The 20,097-nt window shown below is 66.0% G+C and overlaps 1 protein-coding gene across 1 annotated transcript; it reads right to left on the bottom strand.

The window, feature by feature from the left end:
- Positions 1 to 57: 57 nt before the first annotated feature.
- On the bottom strand, positions 58 to 19,492 carry SAMD11 (sterile alpha motif domain containing 11). Its single transcript, XM_057749382.1, has 14 exons — positions 18,976 to 19,492; positions 17,774 to 17,865; positions 14,085 to 14,266; positions 12,683 to 12,733; positions 8,937 to 9,058; positions 5,759 to 5,848; positions 5,446 to 5,580; positions 3,474 to 3,636; positions 2,471 to 2,586; positions 2,178 to 2,256; positions 1,577 to 2,091; positions 1,222 to 1,346; positions 791 to 901; positions 58 to 675 (listed from the first exon to the last, which is right to left on the bottom strand). The coding sequence occupies exons 1-14, from the start codon at positions 19,490 to 19,492 to the stop codon at positions 430 to 432; spliced, it is 2,544 nt and encodes an 847-aa protein (XP_057605365.1). The 3' UTR covers positions 58 to 429.
- Positions 19,493 to 20,097: the final 605 nt, after the last annotated feature.

Genomic DNA, 20,097 nt, shown 5'->3' with positions numbered 1-20,097 from the left:
GAGTGGTGGCTGAGGGAACGTAAACCACCGTGGGGCCAGCCTCCCACCGCAGCTCATGGCAGTGGGTGAAACACACCTACACAGTGAGGGAAGCTGACCTGGAATGGGGCTCCACCTGGGGCTGGGGTGCCAGTCGTGCAGTGGGCACAGCTGGCGCTGTGTGGCCTGAGGTGCCTCTGCGTCGCCTCTGTCTTTGGTTTGTCTGCAGCTGTCCAGCGTACAGAGCCCCCAGGTTCGGTCCCCAAGCCGTTTGCACCAGGCCCTACAGGCATCGCCAGAGTCTTTGGAAACTCATTCCTTTGCTCTTAAGTCACGTGTTTTCCTTTTAAAAATTGTTTTTGCATCCAAAACTGAAAGAGGATAGCCTGTCAGGGGAGGGGCCCTTGCCTGGGAGCAGCTGGCACTGAAGGACAGGGGTCTGACGCCAGCTCAGCACAGAGGCTGGGAGGGGTCTGCTGGCCCTGGGAGCAGAGCCATGGTTCCGTTCTCCTGCTTGGGAGAGGCTCGACCGGCAGGGGGGTGTGCCCCCCCATAGGGGGAGGGGACCAATGCCGGGGACAGGGGCTGCTCCCCCAAGTTAAGCTCCCGCTCGGGAGCACGCAGTGTGGGTGGCTGCAGCGGCAGAGCCACGGGGAAGCTGGCCATGTAGAAGACGCGGCCCAGGCGCTTGGCCACCTGTGGAGAGAGGGGTCTGGGTGTGGCCTGTGGGGCTGCCGGTCTGCAGCCACACGCAGAGCCTCGGTGTTGCCCCTGCATTGTCTGGAGACCACTGCCCCCAGCAGGCGCTCACCTGGGCCCGGATCTTGAGAGCAGGCCCCAGCTTCAGCCCCATGGTGGTCAGGAGATGTTCCTCTGTCAGCAGGGGTAGGGTCTCCCCATCAATCCCCTGTTCTCTGAAGACCTGGGGGTGGGGGGCACAGTGTTAGGGCCTGAGTGCCAGGGCTGTGTGTCCTGGGGTGGCCTCAAGGCTCTCCAAAGAAAGCAGAACCAAAGAGGAGCTGTTGGTGCAGCTTGCAGAAAAAATGTCAAATGACAGGGAAATCTCCTTTGTGTTGGGTATACGTCCATGTTGGAGGCAGAAACCCTGACGAAGGGAAGGGGGAAGCAGGTACCAGTATTCCTCCCCCCCCCCCAAGTTTTTGAGAAGGGGAGATTTCGGGTAGGAAGCAGTGCTGGGGAATGGGGGCACTCGGGGCCATCCTGGGCAGGGGTCCCCCTCACCGGTGCGTATTCTCCACAGCCGGACAGGCCCCCCACAAAGCTGCAGACCTCGTCCACTGTCCACTTGCTGACATCCTCGGGGGCTGTGGCCTCCTCCCCATCCATGAAGAGGCCCCCCGTGGCGCCTGCGTTGGGGGAGGGTGTTACTAAGACTCTGGACATCTTTTTTTTTTTCCTATGCTCCCACCCTGTCTGCTGACTTTTGCTCACCCTGCTTGTTCAGAAATATTGGATTAGTGACCGAAAGGGATTTTTCTCCCCATGGACACCCTCCCTGAGACCCTGGGTGGGGGACGGGGAACAGGGTCTCCTTCCAACCCACGGAGGGATCTAAAGGCATGCGGGGGGTGCCCACCTGTGTGGAAGTAGGGGCTGACGGCGTAAGGCAAGCCCAGGGGCAGTGGAGGGGGCAGCATGGACCCTGAGAGAAGAGCCCTCCCCTCAGAGCTGGCCCCTCCACTTGGGGCTTGGTCTGGGCTAGGGCCCTGGCCCCCAGCAGCCAGCACCGCGGGGTCCTCTCCGTCTGAGTCCTTGGGGGGCTCATCTTCAGAGCCGTCTTGTGCCCAGAGCGCAGCCACCGTGGTCTCCTTGGACTCACTGGGCCGGGCTGAGGCAGGGCTGGGGCCCCCCTTCCGCGGAGCTCGGCGGGCAGGCTCCCGGGGCGGGCTGGGGGGGCCAGGGCCGGGGGGTCCTTGGGGGGGCAGGGCCAGCAGCGGTGCGGAGCTGTGTCTCAGCACCAGCATGGCCCCGCGCCGCTGCAGCTCCTCGGCACCATCGGGCGGGCGCAGAGCGGCCTCGGGCGCCAGCAGCTGCGGCCGGTGCGCACCCTCCAGCTCCTTAGGGCGCAGCAGCTCCGAAGACATCTCCAGCCTGGCCGTGGGGACAGACCGCAGAGGGTCAGCCCGCACGGCAGTGCCACTTCCCACCCCGCCCCCCCCCCGGGCCGAAGCACCTACCGGGCCAGGTTCTGCTTCCGCAGGAGCTCCTGCTGCCGGGCGAGCATCTCCGCCTGGGCAGGGGGCAGGAAGCCGTAGCCTGGTAGGAAGGGAACAGACCGCGAGGCCAAAGTGGCCGAGTGGTCCAGGGCCACCCAAGCCCGCCCTGGTCCGTCCCTGGCTCCAACAGGGGCAGGGGCGCGAGCACCGACGGACACGGGGTGGGTGACAGACAAAGCCGGATGGCCCCGCATCAGCAGCCCTTCCCCAGCCCACCCCCGGCGGACAGGGTGGCGCCCCCGCCTACTCCTCACCTGGGGTCTGGCACAGGGCCGTGGGCACCCCCAGAAAGGGGGGCCTGAGGTGGGGGCCCAGGGCGATGTGGGGGGCATTCTGGGGCGACAGCAAGGGGGGCGGCCGAGACAGCTCCCTGTGGACAGCAGGGCGGTGAGCCCCCGCCCCCGCGCCGGCCGCCTCTGCTAATTGCCGGCCCCGCGGGCGGTCGATGCGCGCCCGCCGCGGCTCGGGTCGCCCCCGCCCCCGCTGGCGGCGCCAATTAATCTCGGCGGCGGCGCGGAGGCGCTGGCCCGGCGGGCGGCGGCGACCGCGGCGGTAATTACCAAGCGGGGCCCCCGCCCCCGCCGCCCCCGCCGCCCCCTCCCGCCAATCCTGCGCCGACGCGGCCCCATTAGCCGCGGTCCGGGAGGCGGCGGCTGCGGCGAAGCCCGCGCGGGGGCGGGGGAGGCCGAGAGCAGCCCAAGGGCCCCCGCCCCCGCCCGCGGGCCTCACGGACCCTACAAGCCCTGGCGGCCTCCTCTGTGCCGCCAGCGGTGCGGCTGTCCGAATCGGTGCTCCTGGGGGGACTCTCCCCCCAGCTCTCCTCCGATTTGGGGGTTCCCAGACCTCGCGCTGCCCCCCCCCCCATCTGCCTCAAGACCCCTCCCTTACCTGTTGGGGGAGTAAAGCCCTCAGCTGCCTCAGGGGCACCTGGATTCAGCGCTCCCCACAGCTGCTCAGTGGAAACACACCCCACCCAGAAGGGCGGTCAGCCCCACACATTCTACCCCAGGAATGTGCTCCCGGGCCTCTGCCCGGCTAGGGGCACCAGGTCCTTGCTGAAGAGCAGGCCACCAACCCAGGCCCGAGCACAGTGCCCAGTTCCCTCCGGACCCTGCGCTGTGCAGCGGTGGTGGGCAGGTGTGGGCTATGGACGTGACCTGCAGAAACCAGGGGACAGGTCTGCCAATCGCAGGTCTGCAGCCCAGAAACAAGCACAGGGAGTGCGGGGGCCTCTCTGAAGTGCAGGCACCCTCATACCTCTCTGAGAAGGACGGGGCGCCAGCGGGGGCTGTGCCGTCTCGGTGCTGAGCCAGCCCCTGCTTCCGACGCTGACCTGCCGTGGGCGAGGGCAGGTGGACGTCCAGGCCGCTGGGGCTCCTTACAGCTGCTGCTGCCACCTCCTGCCGGACCCTCAGGAGATCTGGGGAGGGGGAGGCACCAGCAGTGACCCAGAGGCCAGCCCCTACCAGGCTCTCATGTCCCCCACCCTGCTGAGCACAGGACGATGGCCAAGGACACGGAGACCCGGAGCACAGTCTTCCACGACCCTGCTGGTTGGTCACTGGGACAGAAAGATGAGCAGGGGCCATAGGGCAGGGCTGACACCAGACAGCCCAGCGCAAGGCCCGCTGGCAGCACCCACGGGTCTTAGGACGGGGGCCGGGCGAACATTTATAAGGGCTATGGGGATGGTTGGGATGGAGAGAGGAACAGGCCCCAGGCAGAGTAGTCTGGCGGGGTGCAGGAACCTTGACTCAGACCACAGAGGAGGTTGCTGAAAGCCAGCCTGCGGGGGCCCGTGAGGGGAGGGTCGTGCAAAGGCCCCAGGTCAGGGCAGTGGGACCTGTCCAGGAGTCGGGGCAGGACTGCAACCCCCTCCTAGGTAACACCCGGGGTCCACGTGCGGTCCCCAGCCCCGGCCCTCTGTGCTGCTCAGGGCCAGAGCTCAGAGTTCCCGGCCGCCCCCCCCCCCCCCCCCCGCGCAGCCCCTCACTGTGCAGGCTCCGCCGCCACCGCCTGTTTATAAATTAATTACCCGAAAAGCGGAGGTGGGTCCTGCCCCGGGCCGGGTGCCAGCCCACAGAGCCCAGCCGGCGCGGCCGCCCGCATCGATCCCGGCAGGGCCCAGCGCCCCCGCCCGCCCGCGGCCTGGGTTATTTACCCTGGGCTCCGGCGGGGGCGGCGGGCGGGGGCCTGATTGACAGCCCGGCTCCGCGCCGCTCCCCGCGGCCGGCGCCCCTCCCTCGCGCAGGCCAGCGGAGCCGGCCCCAGGCAGGGCAGAGAAAGCAATTAAAAAGGAAGATTTTTAAATTATTAACATTTGGTGAATTATTCAGGCTCTCGGTGGCTGACTGCCCTGGGGGACAGTGCCTGTGTAAGGAGAGGAAATCCGGCCCGTTTTCCCAGCCGCCAGCCCCACCCCCCGCCCAGTTCCAGCCAGTAAAGAAAGACTCCCCTGCCCCCCGCCCCCCCGCCCCACGGCTGGGGGCTGCAAGGCTTGTTTGCAGCTGGACAGGGTGCCAGACTGTGCCCTTGTGGTGGCAGGCAGCCTTCCAAGTGTCCTGTCTGGGAGCGGGTGGGACAGGCATGGCGCCTCCGGCCAGAGCCTCTCCTGAGCACCAGTGAAGGCTGAGCACCCAGACCTGAACTGCCGCCCGTCCTGCTCCTGGACGGATATCCACAGTGGCCGTCCAGGGGCTGACTGCTGCCCTGCTCGTGGCCTCCCCGAGGCGGGGTCTGGCATTCTCACACACATGCTCGTTCCCTAACTGCGGCTGGAGCCAGGAAGGATGACAGCGTCCAGACCACGCTGTCCAGACCAGGGGGCCACGAGGGCCTGTGTATCCTGGAGAGGGGTGGGTGGGCCTGGTGAAATGCCCACCGCCCACTCTTGCTTGGGCTCCTGCAAGAATCAGCCTCCTCATCTGCGAAATGACAGTGGCCACTGGAGCCCCTGCTGGGAGAGTCTGTGGGAGACCTGTTGGTGGGGGACCCCAAGATCTTCCCAAACGAGCAGCTGCGCTGGGCAGAGGGAGGAGGAGGTGCGCTGCACTGCCCACCTACAAAGGCTTTTGAGGTTTGAGGGGCTGAAAGACACGCATCCAGTCCCAGCCTTGGTGTCAGCAGCCCAAGACCCCAGGGCCCCTTTTCAGGGTGAGCAGAGACCTCTCAGGACAGGGAGAGTCCAGCACACATGGTGGACACTCACGCCGTGGGGAGGGTGACATACCGTGGCTGGGAAGGCCCAAGTGGTAGAGACGCTGGGGGTCCTCAAAGGGGCCGGCCTCACTCAGGGCGGACACCAGCCGGCGGTAGTGCTCCTCGGGCGCCATGCCGGGCCCGAGTCCTGGAAGCAACAGGGTCTCTGCGTGGGGCAAGCACAGGAGGGGGGGCTTCCCCTTCAGACCCTGCCGAGGGGGGGAGGCAGGGGCTCCCCTCCTAGAAGCTGCTGCTGGGCTGACCCCGCCCTGCAAAGAAAGGGCGCAGGCTGTCCCCCTCCCTCTCCAGGGCCTGTCCCCCCACCCCCGGGGTCGGGCTCACACCTTGGGGGGACTTGCTTCGGGCCTTCTTCTCCAACGGGCAGTCGCTGCTGATGTGGGGGGAGCGACCCAGCCTCTTGCCCAACAGGTCACCTGGGAGAGGGCAGAGTGAACCCCACCCTGCGTCTCAGGGCTCACAGGGGCCAGGCGGGAACAGCTCAGGCTCACCCCTACACTGGCCTCGGGCCCGGCCCAGCTCCAGCTCAGCCCAGAACCACACCCCTCATTGCTCAGGGGTGCCCTTGGGTCCTTGCCAGGTTAAAGCCTTGCCCAGGCCAGAGAGTTTACACCCTGGGCTCTGGGCTGTGTGTGTGTAGCGGTGATGGGAGATTCATGGCTGTGGCCCCAGGTAGCAACTCAGGACCCCATAGGTGCTGTGCTGCCCCCGCCAGCCAGACTCGTCTCCTCTGCAGAGTAAGGAGCCCTCCTCAACACCCTGATTTGACCGGAAACCAATCTCTCCCCCCAGGATACGGGTGAGGACCGGCAGTGCAGGGAGCCATGCCAGGATACCCCAACCTCTTCCTAGAGACCACAGGCCTTGGAGGTCAGGCACACCCGCCACACCCATCCTTCCTGGGCCCCGCCCCCCAGCCACACCCCTCGCTGCCCCCAGAAAGCCCACCCACTGCCCTGGCCTGGCCTGGCCTGTCACATACACACCCACCTGCCCAGCTGGGCTAAGTTGCCAAAGGCACCCCCAGCAGCCTCACCCACCGTGTGCAGCCCCTCATGTGGCCCAGGCCTGCCCTACCCCTACCCTGAAGTCCTCTCTCAGGTCTCACATCCAAACCACACTCATCCAGCCCCTGGCACGGGCCCCCGTCCGCCGCACACCCTGCACCCGGACGCCAGGCTCCCTCCGGAGCCCGAGGCCTGGGCAGGCTCTGCGGAACACCTCAGCAATTGTCTCAGTCTCCGGGACCCACCTCAGCGCTGGCCTCCAGTCCAGACCCTGTGCTCCCGGCCCCTCTCCATCCTCACGGGGCTGTCTGCGTGGGTGGGGTGAGGGGCCACCCCATCTGTGACCCTGACCCACTATGACACCTTGGCAAGGGGAGCCCCTGAGAAGCCCTTGTCATCAGCTCCAGAGCCTAACTCCTCCTCTTAGTCCCTTAACCTGTCATTTTTGGCAGGCGGGGAAGTGCAGCAGCAGCGGAGTGCCGGTCAGTCTCCGCTTTACAGCTGACAGAATGGTGCTAATAACTTACTGATCTCGGCCACCTCCTGCCACTGGCCTGGGCCCAGTGGCCTAGCCCCAGACCTTGCCCCGAGAGGGATGAGGACGAAGTCCCCACTACCTCAGTGACCTGGCAGGATGGGTGAGGGGTGTTCAACCGGCACGAGGCCCCTGAGGAAGCCGAAGAGCCTCCAGTCAGCAGGGCCGGCAGGGCCGCCGCGTCCAGCTGTGCCAGGCCTGGAGGTGGGTCTGCACTGGGTCCACACCTGCTGCCCGCACCCCACCCTGCATGCAGCCCTCCGGGACCTGGCGAACGACCCAGGGCTCTCACTTCCCTGCGACCTGGTTCCCGTTTTCCACAGTGGAAGTCCTCCTCTCCTTTCTGTCGGGGGGCGGGGGCTCCTCTCTGCCCGGGAGAGGCGCTGGGGGGGCTGGAAGGGGGACCCCACAGTGAGACCCAGGCCCATGGCTGCAGGGAGGTCCTGCTGTGGGGGCCTGGGACTCGCCAGGCCCTGATGAGGCCACATCTACTCACAGACACACCTGCAGAGCCAGAAGCAGACACACACACAGTCACAGGATGTCTGCAGGGCTGCCCTGAGCCCAGTCCTCCCGACCCTTCCTGCCCAGGTGAAAACAGGACTGACACGTGCTCCTGGAGAGGAGGAGGTGAGGACAGATGAAGGCCTCCACCCAGGGGCCGGCAGGAAGACGTGGAAGCTGATGAGAACTGGAGTCCCAAGAAGAGGGCAGGACTCGGACGAAACCCAGACACAGGACACATGTGGCACTTCACACAGACCACGTGTGACCCCTGAAATGGTCATATTTGGGCCTTGCACCTGAGCACGAAGAGAGGGAGGGCATCCTGACCCACGCGTGTCACACGGGTGTATGTGGATACCCCGGCCTCTGGCTGGGCCCAGGGCACACACGTGCACTCAGGCCCCACACCATGGGGCAGTTTTCGCACGTACAAGCTGCAGGGAGGCCAGGCCGCTCAGAATATCTCAATCACCGTGGGGCTCCGGAGGTGCGCCTGATCGATGGGGCAATTAGATTTTATCAGCCGCCTGCTCAGTGCCTCCAGCTCGGCTCCAGAAGCAGCAACCCCCCCCCCCCCCCCCCCCCGCCGCCCAGAGGCCTACCCAGGCATAGACACACCTGGAAGCCCTCACGGGGGTACTCAAGGGTCCCAGGATGGTGGACCATCCCCTGCCCAGCCTTCCTCAGAGCTGCAGCCACTGCTGGGAACTTTCCAGGTTTGCCCTGGTCCATAGAGCAGCAAGGGACCCCTGCCAGCTCCTCTCAGCACCCCACCCCTTTCAGCCAAAGCTCAGCTGTGCCCACTCTCTGCACAGGTGCCTTGTGGGTCCCCAGGCTGCCCCCTCCCTCTGAGCTCCTGCTGCCTCCAGGAGCCACCCCTCCTCAGGGACAGAGCTCCTGGGCCAGTACCCTCCTGCCCCACCACTGCAGAGGTCGAGGTCCCAGCCCCACTGCTCTCAGGGCGTGGACCCCTTCCCTCCTGGGGCCCCTGCTTTCTGGGCTCAGTGGGTACTCTGTGCGTGCGGAGCACGTCCCTGCCCACATAGGAGCCACTCCCAGGTGTGCCCCCCTGAGCCTCTTGTGAGGCCGGCACTTCCTGACTGTCCTGCCTCCATCTGCCCCTGGGAGCAGGGGCGTCGCTGTGGCCTCGGCCACTCCAAGCCCACCCCAGCAGCAGCCACGGTGGAGCCACTGCCTCCGCCTTCTGTCTGCCCGGCCGGCCGGGATTAACACAATTACCATCACACGGAGCCCCCAGGGGACAGCCGGCCTCGCCACCTCCCGCCTCCTCCGCTGGCCTCCCTGGCTGCCCGCCAAGGCTGCTGGGGGTGGCGGCATCCAGCGCCGCTGAGCAGAGACGCAGGGAGGGCTGGCTGTGGGGCGGCCGTCCTCACGCTGAGCTGCCGCGGCCCCGGCAGCCCTGCCCTCACCCCCGGCACTGCCCCAGCTCCTCACCTGCAGCTGCCAGGCCAATCTCCACGCTGCCTCCCTGGAACTCACAGCGGCTCTGACGCTCGGGCATAACGAGGCGGCTGCGGTGCACGCTGGAGACGAGGGTGGGCAGGTCGCTGTCCTGGCTGCAATGAAGCGAGACCCGGGCGGTGAGACCCCGCGGGGCTCCTGCCTGAGCTGGAGTGTGCGTGCGTGCGTGAGCATCTCCACCTCCTAGTGGGTGTGGCGCCTCACCCTGACCTGCGCAGGCCCCACCTGGGACCACCAGCACCTGCCAAGTATCTGCGGAACATGGAGGCCTTGCGCTCAGACCCCACTGCTGCTCCCAGGGAGGGTCTGCGTGGAGTGCAGGGCCGGCTCCTCCGGCAACGCTCTCTCCAGAGAGACCAGCTACCGCGTCCCTGCTTCCTGCCTTGGGGGGCAGCCAGGCCCCCGCCAGGGTGGGGTGCCTGCTCCTGGGGGCCAGACTGCCAGAGAGGACACGTGGACCCAGCGCTTACTTCCGTGCACGTGCTGTTTCAGCTGAAGCCCGCAACCACCCGCGGACTCTCAGCTTCTTCAAATAAGGAAACCGAGGTTGAGACCAAAGTCTGCAGCCAGTGAGGTGTGTGCACGTCCAGGGACACACGTGGGTGCACACACACTGACACAGGCCTGCAGACACACACGCCCATCGTGGTCCCCTGCGTGCTCTCCCCAGGGCTTCCCACCAAGAACCTTGGGATGAACATGGATTCAACTTTGTTCCCTCGTTTCCTTCCTGTCACATAAGCTCGATGCCTATATCACAAAACCCCAGAGAAAAGGAGGAAATGGCCCCCCACCCCATTGGCTCTTGGGGTCCTGAGAGCATCTCCCTCAGTACAGAGAAGGGCTACCCGTGCCACCTTGCAGATGTAGCCTGGAGTGGCAGGAAGTTGGGATGGGACAGAACAGGAGCAGGGAGGGACCCCAGCCCACGGTACGACACGTCAGCACTCCCTCCCCAGCACCCTTGCTCCCCAGCCCACCTGTAATGGAGCAGCCTCCTGGCTGGGCCACTGCAAGGGGGGCCTCCACCGAGTGACCTGGGAACCAACCCTAAGCCTCATTAAATAGCCCCCAACCCCCCTGGCCTGGGCGGCTGCAGCAGGCTAACCCGGAGCTGGCCCCTAAGCAGATCAGTTTCAGTAGCAAAGCCTCCAGGGCTGGGCTCTAGAGCCGCTGGGAGACCCTGGTGCAGGCTCTCTCCCCATCCCCAACCCCCTCTCCCTGGAGGAGAGGAGCCCCTCCCCACCCATGCAAACAAGAGGGCAGGTGGGGTGGGGCGGGGAGTAAGTGCTTTATGGGATTAATTGGCAGCAATTCTCATCCCCTCTATCATCCTCATCAATGTGGGGGCGGGAGGGGGTTGTGGAAGAGAGAAGTGCTGTCCTCAGCACCAGGGAGAGGGCCGGGGGGGGGGGGGGGGGGGAGGGGTGGCGGTGGCTAGTGGCGCTCTGCTGCCGCCACGGAGTTCTCCCTTGAGGAACTCTGGTGTCCCCAGGACTCCTGCAGGAGGTGGACCAACTCCCCAGAGACTGAGGGGTAGGGTCAGGCCGCACCAGTTTGTTTCCTGTCTGCCCCCCTTACCACCCCTGTGGCCAACAGCTCCTCCACTCGCTGGTCATTCAGGCACTCGGGTGGTGCTGCAGCCCCATGGAGGTGATGCCTGGTGGGAATCAGGGCACAGTCCGCCCACCAAATTCCTGCTCCCTGCCTTGGGGGTTTGCCCTGTGGGCCCCAAGGCAGCCTGGCCCGGCCCCAGAAAACCTGTGTGGTCACTCGGTCATTCACAGAACAAATTATGCCAGGCTTTATGGAAAGAACTGTGAAGAAATTTTGTACACACCAGACTGAGAGCGTGTGAACCATCAGACCCCATCTCCCCACGAGGGGCCCCCTGGGCTCTTCCAGTGCCTGGTACACGGTCCAGTCCTTATCCATCTCCTGGGCAGCTCAGGGCCCTCAGGAGGGCAGGGACCACATCTCCTGCCTGCTGCCCAGGATGCATGGGGCCCAAGGGGGACCTCCAACCAGGCAGGTGGTTCACTGCAGAGTCAGGCAGACAGAGGGACGGGGATGAATGCACAGATGGATGGAACTGATGGCCAGACAGATGAAGGTTGATAGATGAAGTCAGATGGCGAGACAGATGGAGATGGACAGGTAGACACGGACAGGCACTACTGGACAGACAGAAAGGATGGAAACAGCAGGCAAAGAGATGGACAGAGCCTGACGCACAGATAGCAGACTAGAGACAGAAAGACACATGGCTGGGGCCAAAAGAAGCCAGGAAGAGGCAAACACAGAGCCGGGGCGGGGGCAGTGCGAGGCTGCTGGGCCGCGTGCTCACCCAGCCTTCCCTGGCCAGACACCGCGGTGCGCAGCAGTGGTGGGGGAGGGGCAGAGGGGCTGTAAGTCCTGTTGGCTGAGGCCCCCCCCTCCAATATCCCCTCTGGTAAAATCCAGAAAATCACCCCAGCTGCTTTGAGGGCCTGTGCTGGGCCAAAGGAGCCCCCCCCACCCCACGCTGGGACCTGGCCTCTTACTCGGGGTGCCCTGCATCTGGACATCCGGGCCCTCTCCCACATCCCATGGCCAGGCAGGGTGAGCAGGGGGCTGCAGGCCGGGGAGGCGCAGCCTGGGATTTCCCTACAGGCTTCGCTGACAAATTTATCCTGTAGCTTCCGAAGTAAAAGGCTCATAAAATGTCATCAATGTTCATGACGGTTCATAAAAATGATCAGTTGAGCAGGCAACTTCAAAACGAGGTGGAAATAAGTTTAAAGACATTCTCATTGTAATTTGGCTCCAGGATCCAGACATTCTCAGAAACGTAAATACTAACACATCTGGCACAGAGCCAGGCTGCAAGCGGGCCCCTCAGCGCTGGGTGCCCACTGCCTGCTCGGTGGGGCCCTTCCTGTGCCTTCCCTGGACGCCCTGGGCCAAGACTCGACCCCCCGACCAGACACCACAGCCTGGGCTCTCCCCACAGACTGCTCACCCCTGCCGCTCTGAAATGGGGGACTTGGGTCTCTTTGGCACCCCCCAACCTCCTCGACAGGTCCCCTCATTTTTGTCTCCTTACTACATCTTGGATTGGCAGGCCCTCAGCCTCCCTGCTTCTACCATGCCTGGATCACCATGGACTGGAGCAAACCCCCAACCTGCTGGGCTGGGCCTCCAGCAGGACCTGGTCAAAAGATATACAGTCACTCCCCTGCTCAAGAACTTTCAGTGGCTCCCCACTGCCTGAAGGACCAGGCCCAACAGGCCCAGCATCAACGGCCCTTTAGCATCCAGCTGAGCCAGGCCTGCCAGCTTCCCCTCCTCCCTTCCCACATCCCCTTCCCTCATTCCTCCACGTCCTTCCTTAGTGAGCTCCTATGCATCCTTCAAGACCCTACTCACACAGCACCATTCTCACATCCTGGTGGGTCTCTGGGAGGGTGGGAGGGGGTGGTCATGGCCTTATTTTGGGGAAGATAGGCTCAAATGTGGAAGAGTGAACACACCTTGGCTTCAGGGTTGGGCAGTCCAGAACCTACATCTGTGCTGCTGTAACGGCCCAGGCACAGGTCCACAGACAGACCACGGGCTAAGGAGAGGAGGGGAGGGAGGCTGGAGAGACTTAGAAGCAGACCCAGGGGACGTGGAGCAACAAGGCTCCGTCCTGCCCACGCACAGCACGTGGGGGAAGCCTGGCCCGGGCCTGGCCCTACCTGCAGGACGTCTCTCGGAAGGAGATGTTCACATCCCAGTGGGTGTGGACTCTGCAAGGAGAGAAGCAGAGGGTCAGTGTGGCCTCCGGGACTTGGCACGTGGACGGCAGGATGTGTATGTGGCATGTCCCGAGTCTGCCCCGGAGCGCCAGCCTTGAGGGAGCTGGGCTGGCTCAGAAGTGCCTCCAGCACCATCTGGTACCAGCTCAACAGGCCAGTGGCTGCCACGAGGACAGGAGCAGAGCAGAGCCAGGTCCCGGCCGCACCAGACAGGAACTGGGAAGGACACACGTGAGGCCCCATGTCTCCACTTCTTGTTGCGGTGAACCCAGAGCAGCCCCCGCGTGGGGCTGGGGGTGCGGGCTGCGACGTCCTCTGCACACGTCACTTGCGTGACTGAACCCAAATTCCTAGTTGCAGAACTGCTCCAGGAGGGCTGGGAACCAGGTCGGGGCATGAGCCCCACGGCCACCAGCAGCTCCAGTGGTGGCCCCTGGGTCCCAGCGGCCACCCACCCGCCTCCCGAAAGGGACCGTCACACAGCAGATGTAGGAGAGGTCACGTAAGGAAACAGCTCTGCCCTGCGCCTGCACTCTCACCCCAGCAGTGTCCCTGACAAGACCCTCGGGCTGAGGCAGGGCAGTGGCAGGCCCACGTGGCGCTTTACCTCAGCACAGGTGGGAGTGGGCCTGGGATGCGGGTCTTGGGTGTCCAGCGGGTTAGGGTTAGGGCAGGAAAAACTGGAACATGTTAAAAGACTGAGCAGGAAGAAATTCTGGGGAGGCATAAGACATGCCGGACAGACAGATGATGGATGGACAGATGGATGGGTGGATGGAAAAAGAGGGGAGTGGACTGAGGGAGGGGCTTCTGCCGGGAGGGGAGAAGGTGGGAGGTCAGGAAGGGTGGCCCCCAGCCTGGGAGGGACAGTAAGAAGCCAAGGGAGCGGCCACTCCAGGGAGAGAGAGCGTGCGGGCCCGCCCTGCTCCCCTCTCCCTGCCTGACTGTGGCGGCACCAGACCCTCCTCCTAGAGCCTTCCTCCTTCCTCACACCCAGCGGCCCCGTCCATCCTCGGCACCGACCCTTCCCGGCCCGCTCTGGCCATAACCGCTGTTGCTCCCCAGCGATGCCACCCGAGTCCTGGCCTGACACTTGGTCCCCAGGAGGGGTCAAGGCGGGCTCGCAGCGATCTGGCAGCATGTCCCTGGGGGTCCAGGCTCTGTTTCAGCGGTGGCAGCTGTCTGCGTCCACGGAGACACAACAAGCGAAACCGGGGCCCTGTTCCCTGGGCAAAGGCCCCCTCCAGGCCTGACCTGGCCTTCAGCTGCCTGGAGACCCCGGTCCTGATGTCCCCACCCCTGTCAGAGCCCGCGTGCCCTCCCAGCCTGGTCCTCGAAGTACCTTCTTTTCATGATACGGACACGCGGGTCGTCCTCCTGCTTCAAGCCCAGCCGCTGCCCACAGGCCGGGCCGCTCCCATCGCTGTCACCATCACTGGCTGAGAAGCTGGGCGTCAGTTCCTTCTTCAGGACCCGGGCGGCGGGCAGGGCCACCGTCCTCTTGTCTGCCAGCCGCCCCCGGTTCTGGGCAGGGAGGGAGGAGAGGGAGGTTAGGCCAAACTGTGTCACTCAGCCTCCTGGGCACCCCCACCTACAGTGGAGGGGCCTCCAGCCTCCAGGACCGTCACCACCGGCCAGAGGCCAAGACAAGAGCAGGGGGGCGAGGCCTCCGTCAGGAACCCCTCCAGAGACGGCCTTCCACGCCGCCCTGGCGGGGCCGAGGTGTGTGGGTGTGGGCACCGCCTCGTCCAGACCCCACACTCGGTCCCGCCCCCTCCACAGGCGCTCAGCCTGCTGGAGACCGGCCCGGCCTTCCCAGCTCCGGGGAGCCCTGAGGGCCGAGAGCGCCGCAGGGCGCTGTGTCCTGTCCCCACTCAACGTGCAGTTACCTGTGCCTGCGCGTCTGCCTGGCAATCCCCCCCAGACTGTGTGTGAACCTCCTCTCCACGCCAAGCCCCTTTTCTGTGATTAGTGCCCATCGGAGCCCCGCTCCGGGGGATCTTCAGCCTGGGGCCGGGGCCTGACCCCGGGCAGACTGCAGGCCTTTGGTTCACAGGTCCCCTGGCAGCTGAGACCTTTTGTCCCGTGGGCCCTGGGTGGGGGGACGCCCTAGGTCAGGAACTCAGAGATTCAGAGTTTCCTCACGAGGCTCGCCTCTCCCCCGCCGCGCGCCCGCGCTGCCAGCGGGGACAGGCCTGGTGCACACGCAGGGCCCCCGCAGCTGGCTCCCGCTCAGGGCCCTGCGCAGCGCGGCACCCGCCTGTGTCTACAGGTCCCACCGCCCCAGGGAACAAAAGCTCCTATTTTCTGGTGGGCAGGAGGCTTTTTCTTTTTTAAGTACAGGTGACTGGTTCAGGGAGGCGGCAGGGGCCGGGGGATTATCTAATTCTCCCTCATCTTTTCAGTGATGGGGGCCTCCTAGGACCCCTCCCTCCTGTTGCCAGGACGTGTCCCCATCACCTGCAGGAAGTTGGGCAGGAAAGTGTCCAGGGGCCTCCTGCCCCTCCCTGCGCAGTGTCACCCTGGATCAGAAGGGCAGCTGTGTGTGGCCACCGCAGTCCTATCCTCCAGGGGAAAGGTTCTCTTCAGGCCCAGACCATCCTCACCTGCAGACACACGGCCCACCCCAGGCCCAGATTGGGGCCGTGGCCCTGACAAGGCCTGAGCTACAGCCTCCGCTACAGCTGCCCTCACAGATCCACCCAGGAGGCCCGCCATGGTTCTCTCTGCAACACACACTCAGCGAGAGAGACCGGCAGCACCGGGGGTGGGTGGGGTGGAGGGGGCAGCGGAATCAGGGGTCAGCCTGCAAGAGGAGAGGGCCCGCCTTGCGCGTCCAAGACCCTGGCCTCGGTCCCGTGCTACACCAGCCCCAGCAGAGCTCGGGCGCGGCGGGGGGCCGGGGGGCGCGGTGACCGCCCACCTTGGCTCACGCAGGCCAGGCTCTGAGGGCAGGGTTTCCAGCAGCCCTGGCCTGTCAGGAGTGTGCTCGGCTGCAGAGTCCCTCAGCTCTGTCCTTCTCCAGCCTGCTGTAGCCCAGTACTAGGACCTCCTCTCCTGCCTTTCCGCTTTAAACTATTCTCTTCAGAAAAAAGTGAATGCATTTCCCTCTGCTTCTCATCTGTGCGACAAGGAAGAGGAGAGGGAAACAGAGCATTAAGACTGCCACTTGGGGTGAGGCCAGACCAGCTACAGTGGCCTAGGATGGCTCTGGTGGGGACGGGGGCTGAGGAAGAGAGACCAGGATGGGCAACCCTGACCCCGGCCAAGGACAGGGAACAGACATGCCTCTCATGCACACCAGAGACCTCAGCCGCTCACCCCTTAGCACACAAACTTAAGAACTGGGTGCTAAGCCCCTGCCCCAGCCAAGCACTGGCTCCTCCGACAGCGAGGGTGGGTGCGTGGAGGCCGAGTGCGTGACCCCCGCACCGCGTGCACCCCATATTCTGTGACCATGAAGTGTGCACACACCTGTGGACCTGGCCGTGGGCACTAGCAGAAAAAAGTCTCTGTGTAGAAGGGGTGGGGGCTGGAATGACAAGGGGGTCCATGAAACTCCTTTCTTCCTAAGGGAGGGGTGCAAGGATGTGCCTGGGCGGGATCAGGTTCAGAAGAGGCAGGCCTAGATCTGAGCCAGCCCTCACGCAGGGCAGGGACCTGGGAGCCCCTAACAGGTAGGGAGCCCTGCCAAGCAATGTCCTAGAGGGGACTGAAGCTGGGCCCGGGCCACCTGCCCACCCCGCTCCTGTGGGAGACCTTGAGAAGGGGCTGGTGGGAGAGGCAGGGCTCCTCCCACCTGAGCAGAAAACCGAGCCCAGCCTGGAGGGGGTCCTCTCAGACACCAGCTGCTCGGGAAGTGGAGCAGAAGTCAGCCTTCTGCCTCAGGCAGGGATGGTGGCAGCAGGCAAAGGTGGGCTGCCCGTGCACAGGCTCGGTCTGGAGGCTCTGCCTGGAGGCTCTGCAGGCAGCTGTGCCCGTGAGTAGGACAAGCTCATGCTAGACAGTGTGTGGGGCGGGCACGCGGAGAGGCTCAGCTGTGTCCTCTTCCCCTGCTCAACTTGTGTGTCTTTACAGCTCTGTGTGTGGCTTCCCAGCTTGCCCACCCCCAGGGCCCACGAGGAATCCAGGACATCCCCTCCCCCACCCTTCCACCAGTCCAAAGTAAACAAGCTGAAGGCTGCCGACAGGGTCCTCTCGGGCCTTCCTGGCAGAGGGGGCTGCTGAGTGGTGCCAAGAGCCATGGCCCTAATGGGCTCTCCCCTAGGGGCTCAAACTGTCTTTCTCAAGACTCAATTTCCTTTTCAGGTCAACACTCCAACCACTGCTGTCTGCAGGGCACGCGATGGGGAAGGCAGTGCTTCAGGGGCAGGCGCGGGCCCCATCTCTGTTGCTCCCTTAGGCTAATGAGGGGTCAAGAGTTGTCTATCCTGGGTTGGAGGCCCCACACCAGCTCCCCGCACACTGCACCTGCTGTTCCCCCAACTGGATTGTATCCCCAGGCACTCCTGGACATCCAGGACCTTGCCCTGTAGGGCTCCAGCCCTGGGCACCCAGAGATGCACGTCACTCACATCCAAGCCTGAGGCCACCCCAGAACGTACATCCAGGCCAGCAGACACGGTCACATCCTGGAACAAGCATTCCCTTAGGACGGGCCCCTCTCCCAGGCTGGGCCAGCGGACATGGTGACCCCCCCCCCCACCTGTGACAAGGCAAAGTCCCCAGGCTCCAATAAGATGAGACTGTCCAGGGAGAAGTGCTTCACCCTGTGGGCTGTCCCCAGGTCCTCAGGAGAAGCAGCTCCCAGACTCGCAAGGAGAGGAGAGCTAGGACTCTGCCCTGCATCGAGGGGGTGGGGCTCCAGTGCCCTGGGATTCCCACCCGAAGCCGTCTCCTCCATTTGCCCCTGGGGGCTCCCTCCTGCTCACGGGCAGGGTTGAGGTCAGGAATGATCCTAGAAGACACAGGCACAAGCTCCGCGGGGAAGAAACAAGACCCCCAAACCCCAACGTTTCTCCCTCATCTCACCACCGGGGAGGATATTCGACAGCCCGGACAGTCGCAGATCGGAGGATGCACCTGAAGGATCCCCTTGGACATAAGCGTCTTCAGACTTTTCCCTGCGAGGAGAGCCGAGGCAGGACCGGTGAGAGAGCGGGGCTGGGCACAGGAGGGGCCGGGCACGCGGGCACGCTTCCGGAGCGATGTCAGGGGCAAGGGTCCCTCCCGCCGCGAGTATGAACCCCCACCTCCGTCCAACCTCCGAACCCACCGTCCGGCCTGGCCGCCCACCCCACCCTCGCGGACGCGGCGGGTATCTGCGGAGCTCAGAAACTCAAGATCGGACGAGCGCCCTCCCCTGACCAAGGGCGGCCTCTTCCCCGCCCCCTGCGCCCCTCCTCCCGCGCTGCCCCCGCTCCAAGCCCGCCTGCCGAAAGCCGGAGCTGGGCCGGGGAGGGTCGGGCCCGGTGCAGGTGAGCGGCGCGCTCAGGACCCGGGACTGCGCTTCACGCCGCCGAGCCGCGAGCCCGGAAGTCGACAAGCGTGACTGGCTCCCTAACTTTCTAACCACCTCCCGCCCCCGGCCTGGCGCTCACCCGCGTACCGCCCCCCCCCCCCCCCCCACCGCATGCCCGCTCTGGCGCCCGCGCGTCCCGCCCTTGGAGCCAGACTCCTGCGGGAGCCCAAGCGGCAGCTCCCAGCCGCGCCGCCGCTCAGCTCCGCGCGCGCCCCCGCCCCGACGCGCGCCCCCGCGGCACCCCCCCTGCCCGCGCCCCCCCCCCCCGCACCTTGCCTTTCGTTCTACCAGCGGGCGTCCGCACCCGGCCGCACGCGTGCCCCACCACCGCAGCCAGAGCCGGTGCCTCCTCGACCCCGAAGGGCAGTATCCCGCCCAGCCGGCCTCCCGCCCGCTCTCCCGAGTCCCCGTAAACTTCCCCGGAGCCGCGACGCCCCGGAATCCCGCAAAGACCCTCCGGGCGGAAGGAGCCGCCGGCTCGTGCGGCCAGCGCTGGGGGGACCGGGAAGGCCGAGGGCGCCCTGCCCGGGTCCACCAAGGCGACCGTGCTTGGGGGAAGGGGGTGTCCCTGCGGTGGCCCCAGAGGCGCAGCGCCCTCGCTAGGCAGAGGTGGGGTCTCCCAGGTGGCAGAACGAGGGGGGTCCGCACCCACGGGTCCTCGGGGAGCGGAGGGGAGGGACCGGAGCGGCCCGCGCCCCCACGGCGGCCGCACCTTTGTGGCGGATGCTGCGCTTCCAGTCCTTGGCCGTCTCGCGGCCGCTGACGAACTGGAACTCGTTGGGGGTGAGCCACTCGCCGCGGTGGCGGATGGACGGGCCCTTGCTGCCCTGGCAGAGTTTGCGCACGTAGAGCAGCGCGCGGTTGGCGCCGCACTCCACCTCGATGCACGGCTCGCCGTTGTCCAACAGCGGCTGGAAATCCGGTGCCGCGGCCACGGTGGCCGAGAAGCGCTCGAGGGCCAGAGGGTCTCTGGGCAGGTGGAGGTGCGGGGCGGCCTCGTGCAGGCTCAGGTAGGCGCGCGGGGCGCGCAGCGGCGGGGCCAGCAGCGCTTCGTAGCCCGCGGTCGCGGCGGGTAGCGAGGCGGCCGGCGGCAGGGCGGCCGCGGCGGGCAGGGGCGCCAGGTAGCCGGGCAGCGGCGGCAGCGGCAGCGTGGCCAGGGTGGGATGGAAGGTGGCCAGAGCCAGGGCGAGATCTTCGCGGCCGGAGAGCTCCTTCTTGACCGCCGGCATGGTGGGCCGGTGGGCCTGCAGCCTAGCTCTCCGCCGCGGGCGCAACTTGTTCCGGCCCGGGCTGGAGTTGGCTCTCGGGGGCGGGGGCCGGGGAGGCTCCTGGCCGTGCACCCGCCCTCCCCGCTGCTACGCCCCAGCCGGGCCACCTCAGACCGCTGCCCGGCCGGCTGGCGGGGCCTCAGCTGCCTGAGACATGGTGCTGCCGGAGCTGTATCGATCCCTGATCGACCTGCCCAGCGCCGCAGCTCCAGGGCCCTGGGGCTCAACGGGGCGCTGGGCCACCTGCGCCCGTACGCCCCGCGCCCGCCCCGCGCCCGGCTCGCTGCCGCGCCGGCCGGGCCGAGCCGGGCAGTGAAGAGTTGCGGAGCCTCGGGCCGCGTGCCCCGCCCGGGGGTCCCAGGCCCCCGCCCCGCCCCGCCGTCCCAGCCGCGCACCCGCGTACTCCAGCGCGCGCCCGCCCGGCGGGGACTTGGGAGACTCGCGCCGCGGCCGCCGCCGCCGCCACAACTTGGCCCATTTAAACGGCCCCGGCGCGGCGAGCGGGCGGTGCGGGCTCCAGCAGGGGGTGCGTGACGGCCGACTGGGCTCACGCGTGGCGCGGCAGG

Source organism: Hippopotamus amphibius, chromosome 1 (genome assembly GCF_030028045.1).
Source record: "Hippopotamus amphibius kiboko isolate mHipAmp2 chromosome 1, mHipAmp2.hap2, whole genome shotgun sequence".
In the NCBI taxonomy this organism is placed as follows: Eukaryota; Metazoa; Chordata; class Mammalia; order Artiodactyla; family Hippopotamidae; genus Hippopotamus; species Hippopotamus amphibius.
Note: the sequence above shows the minus strand (reverse complement) of the source record. Positions and strands in the feature narration are given on the sequence as shown.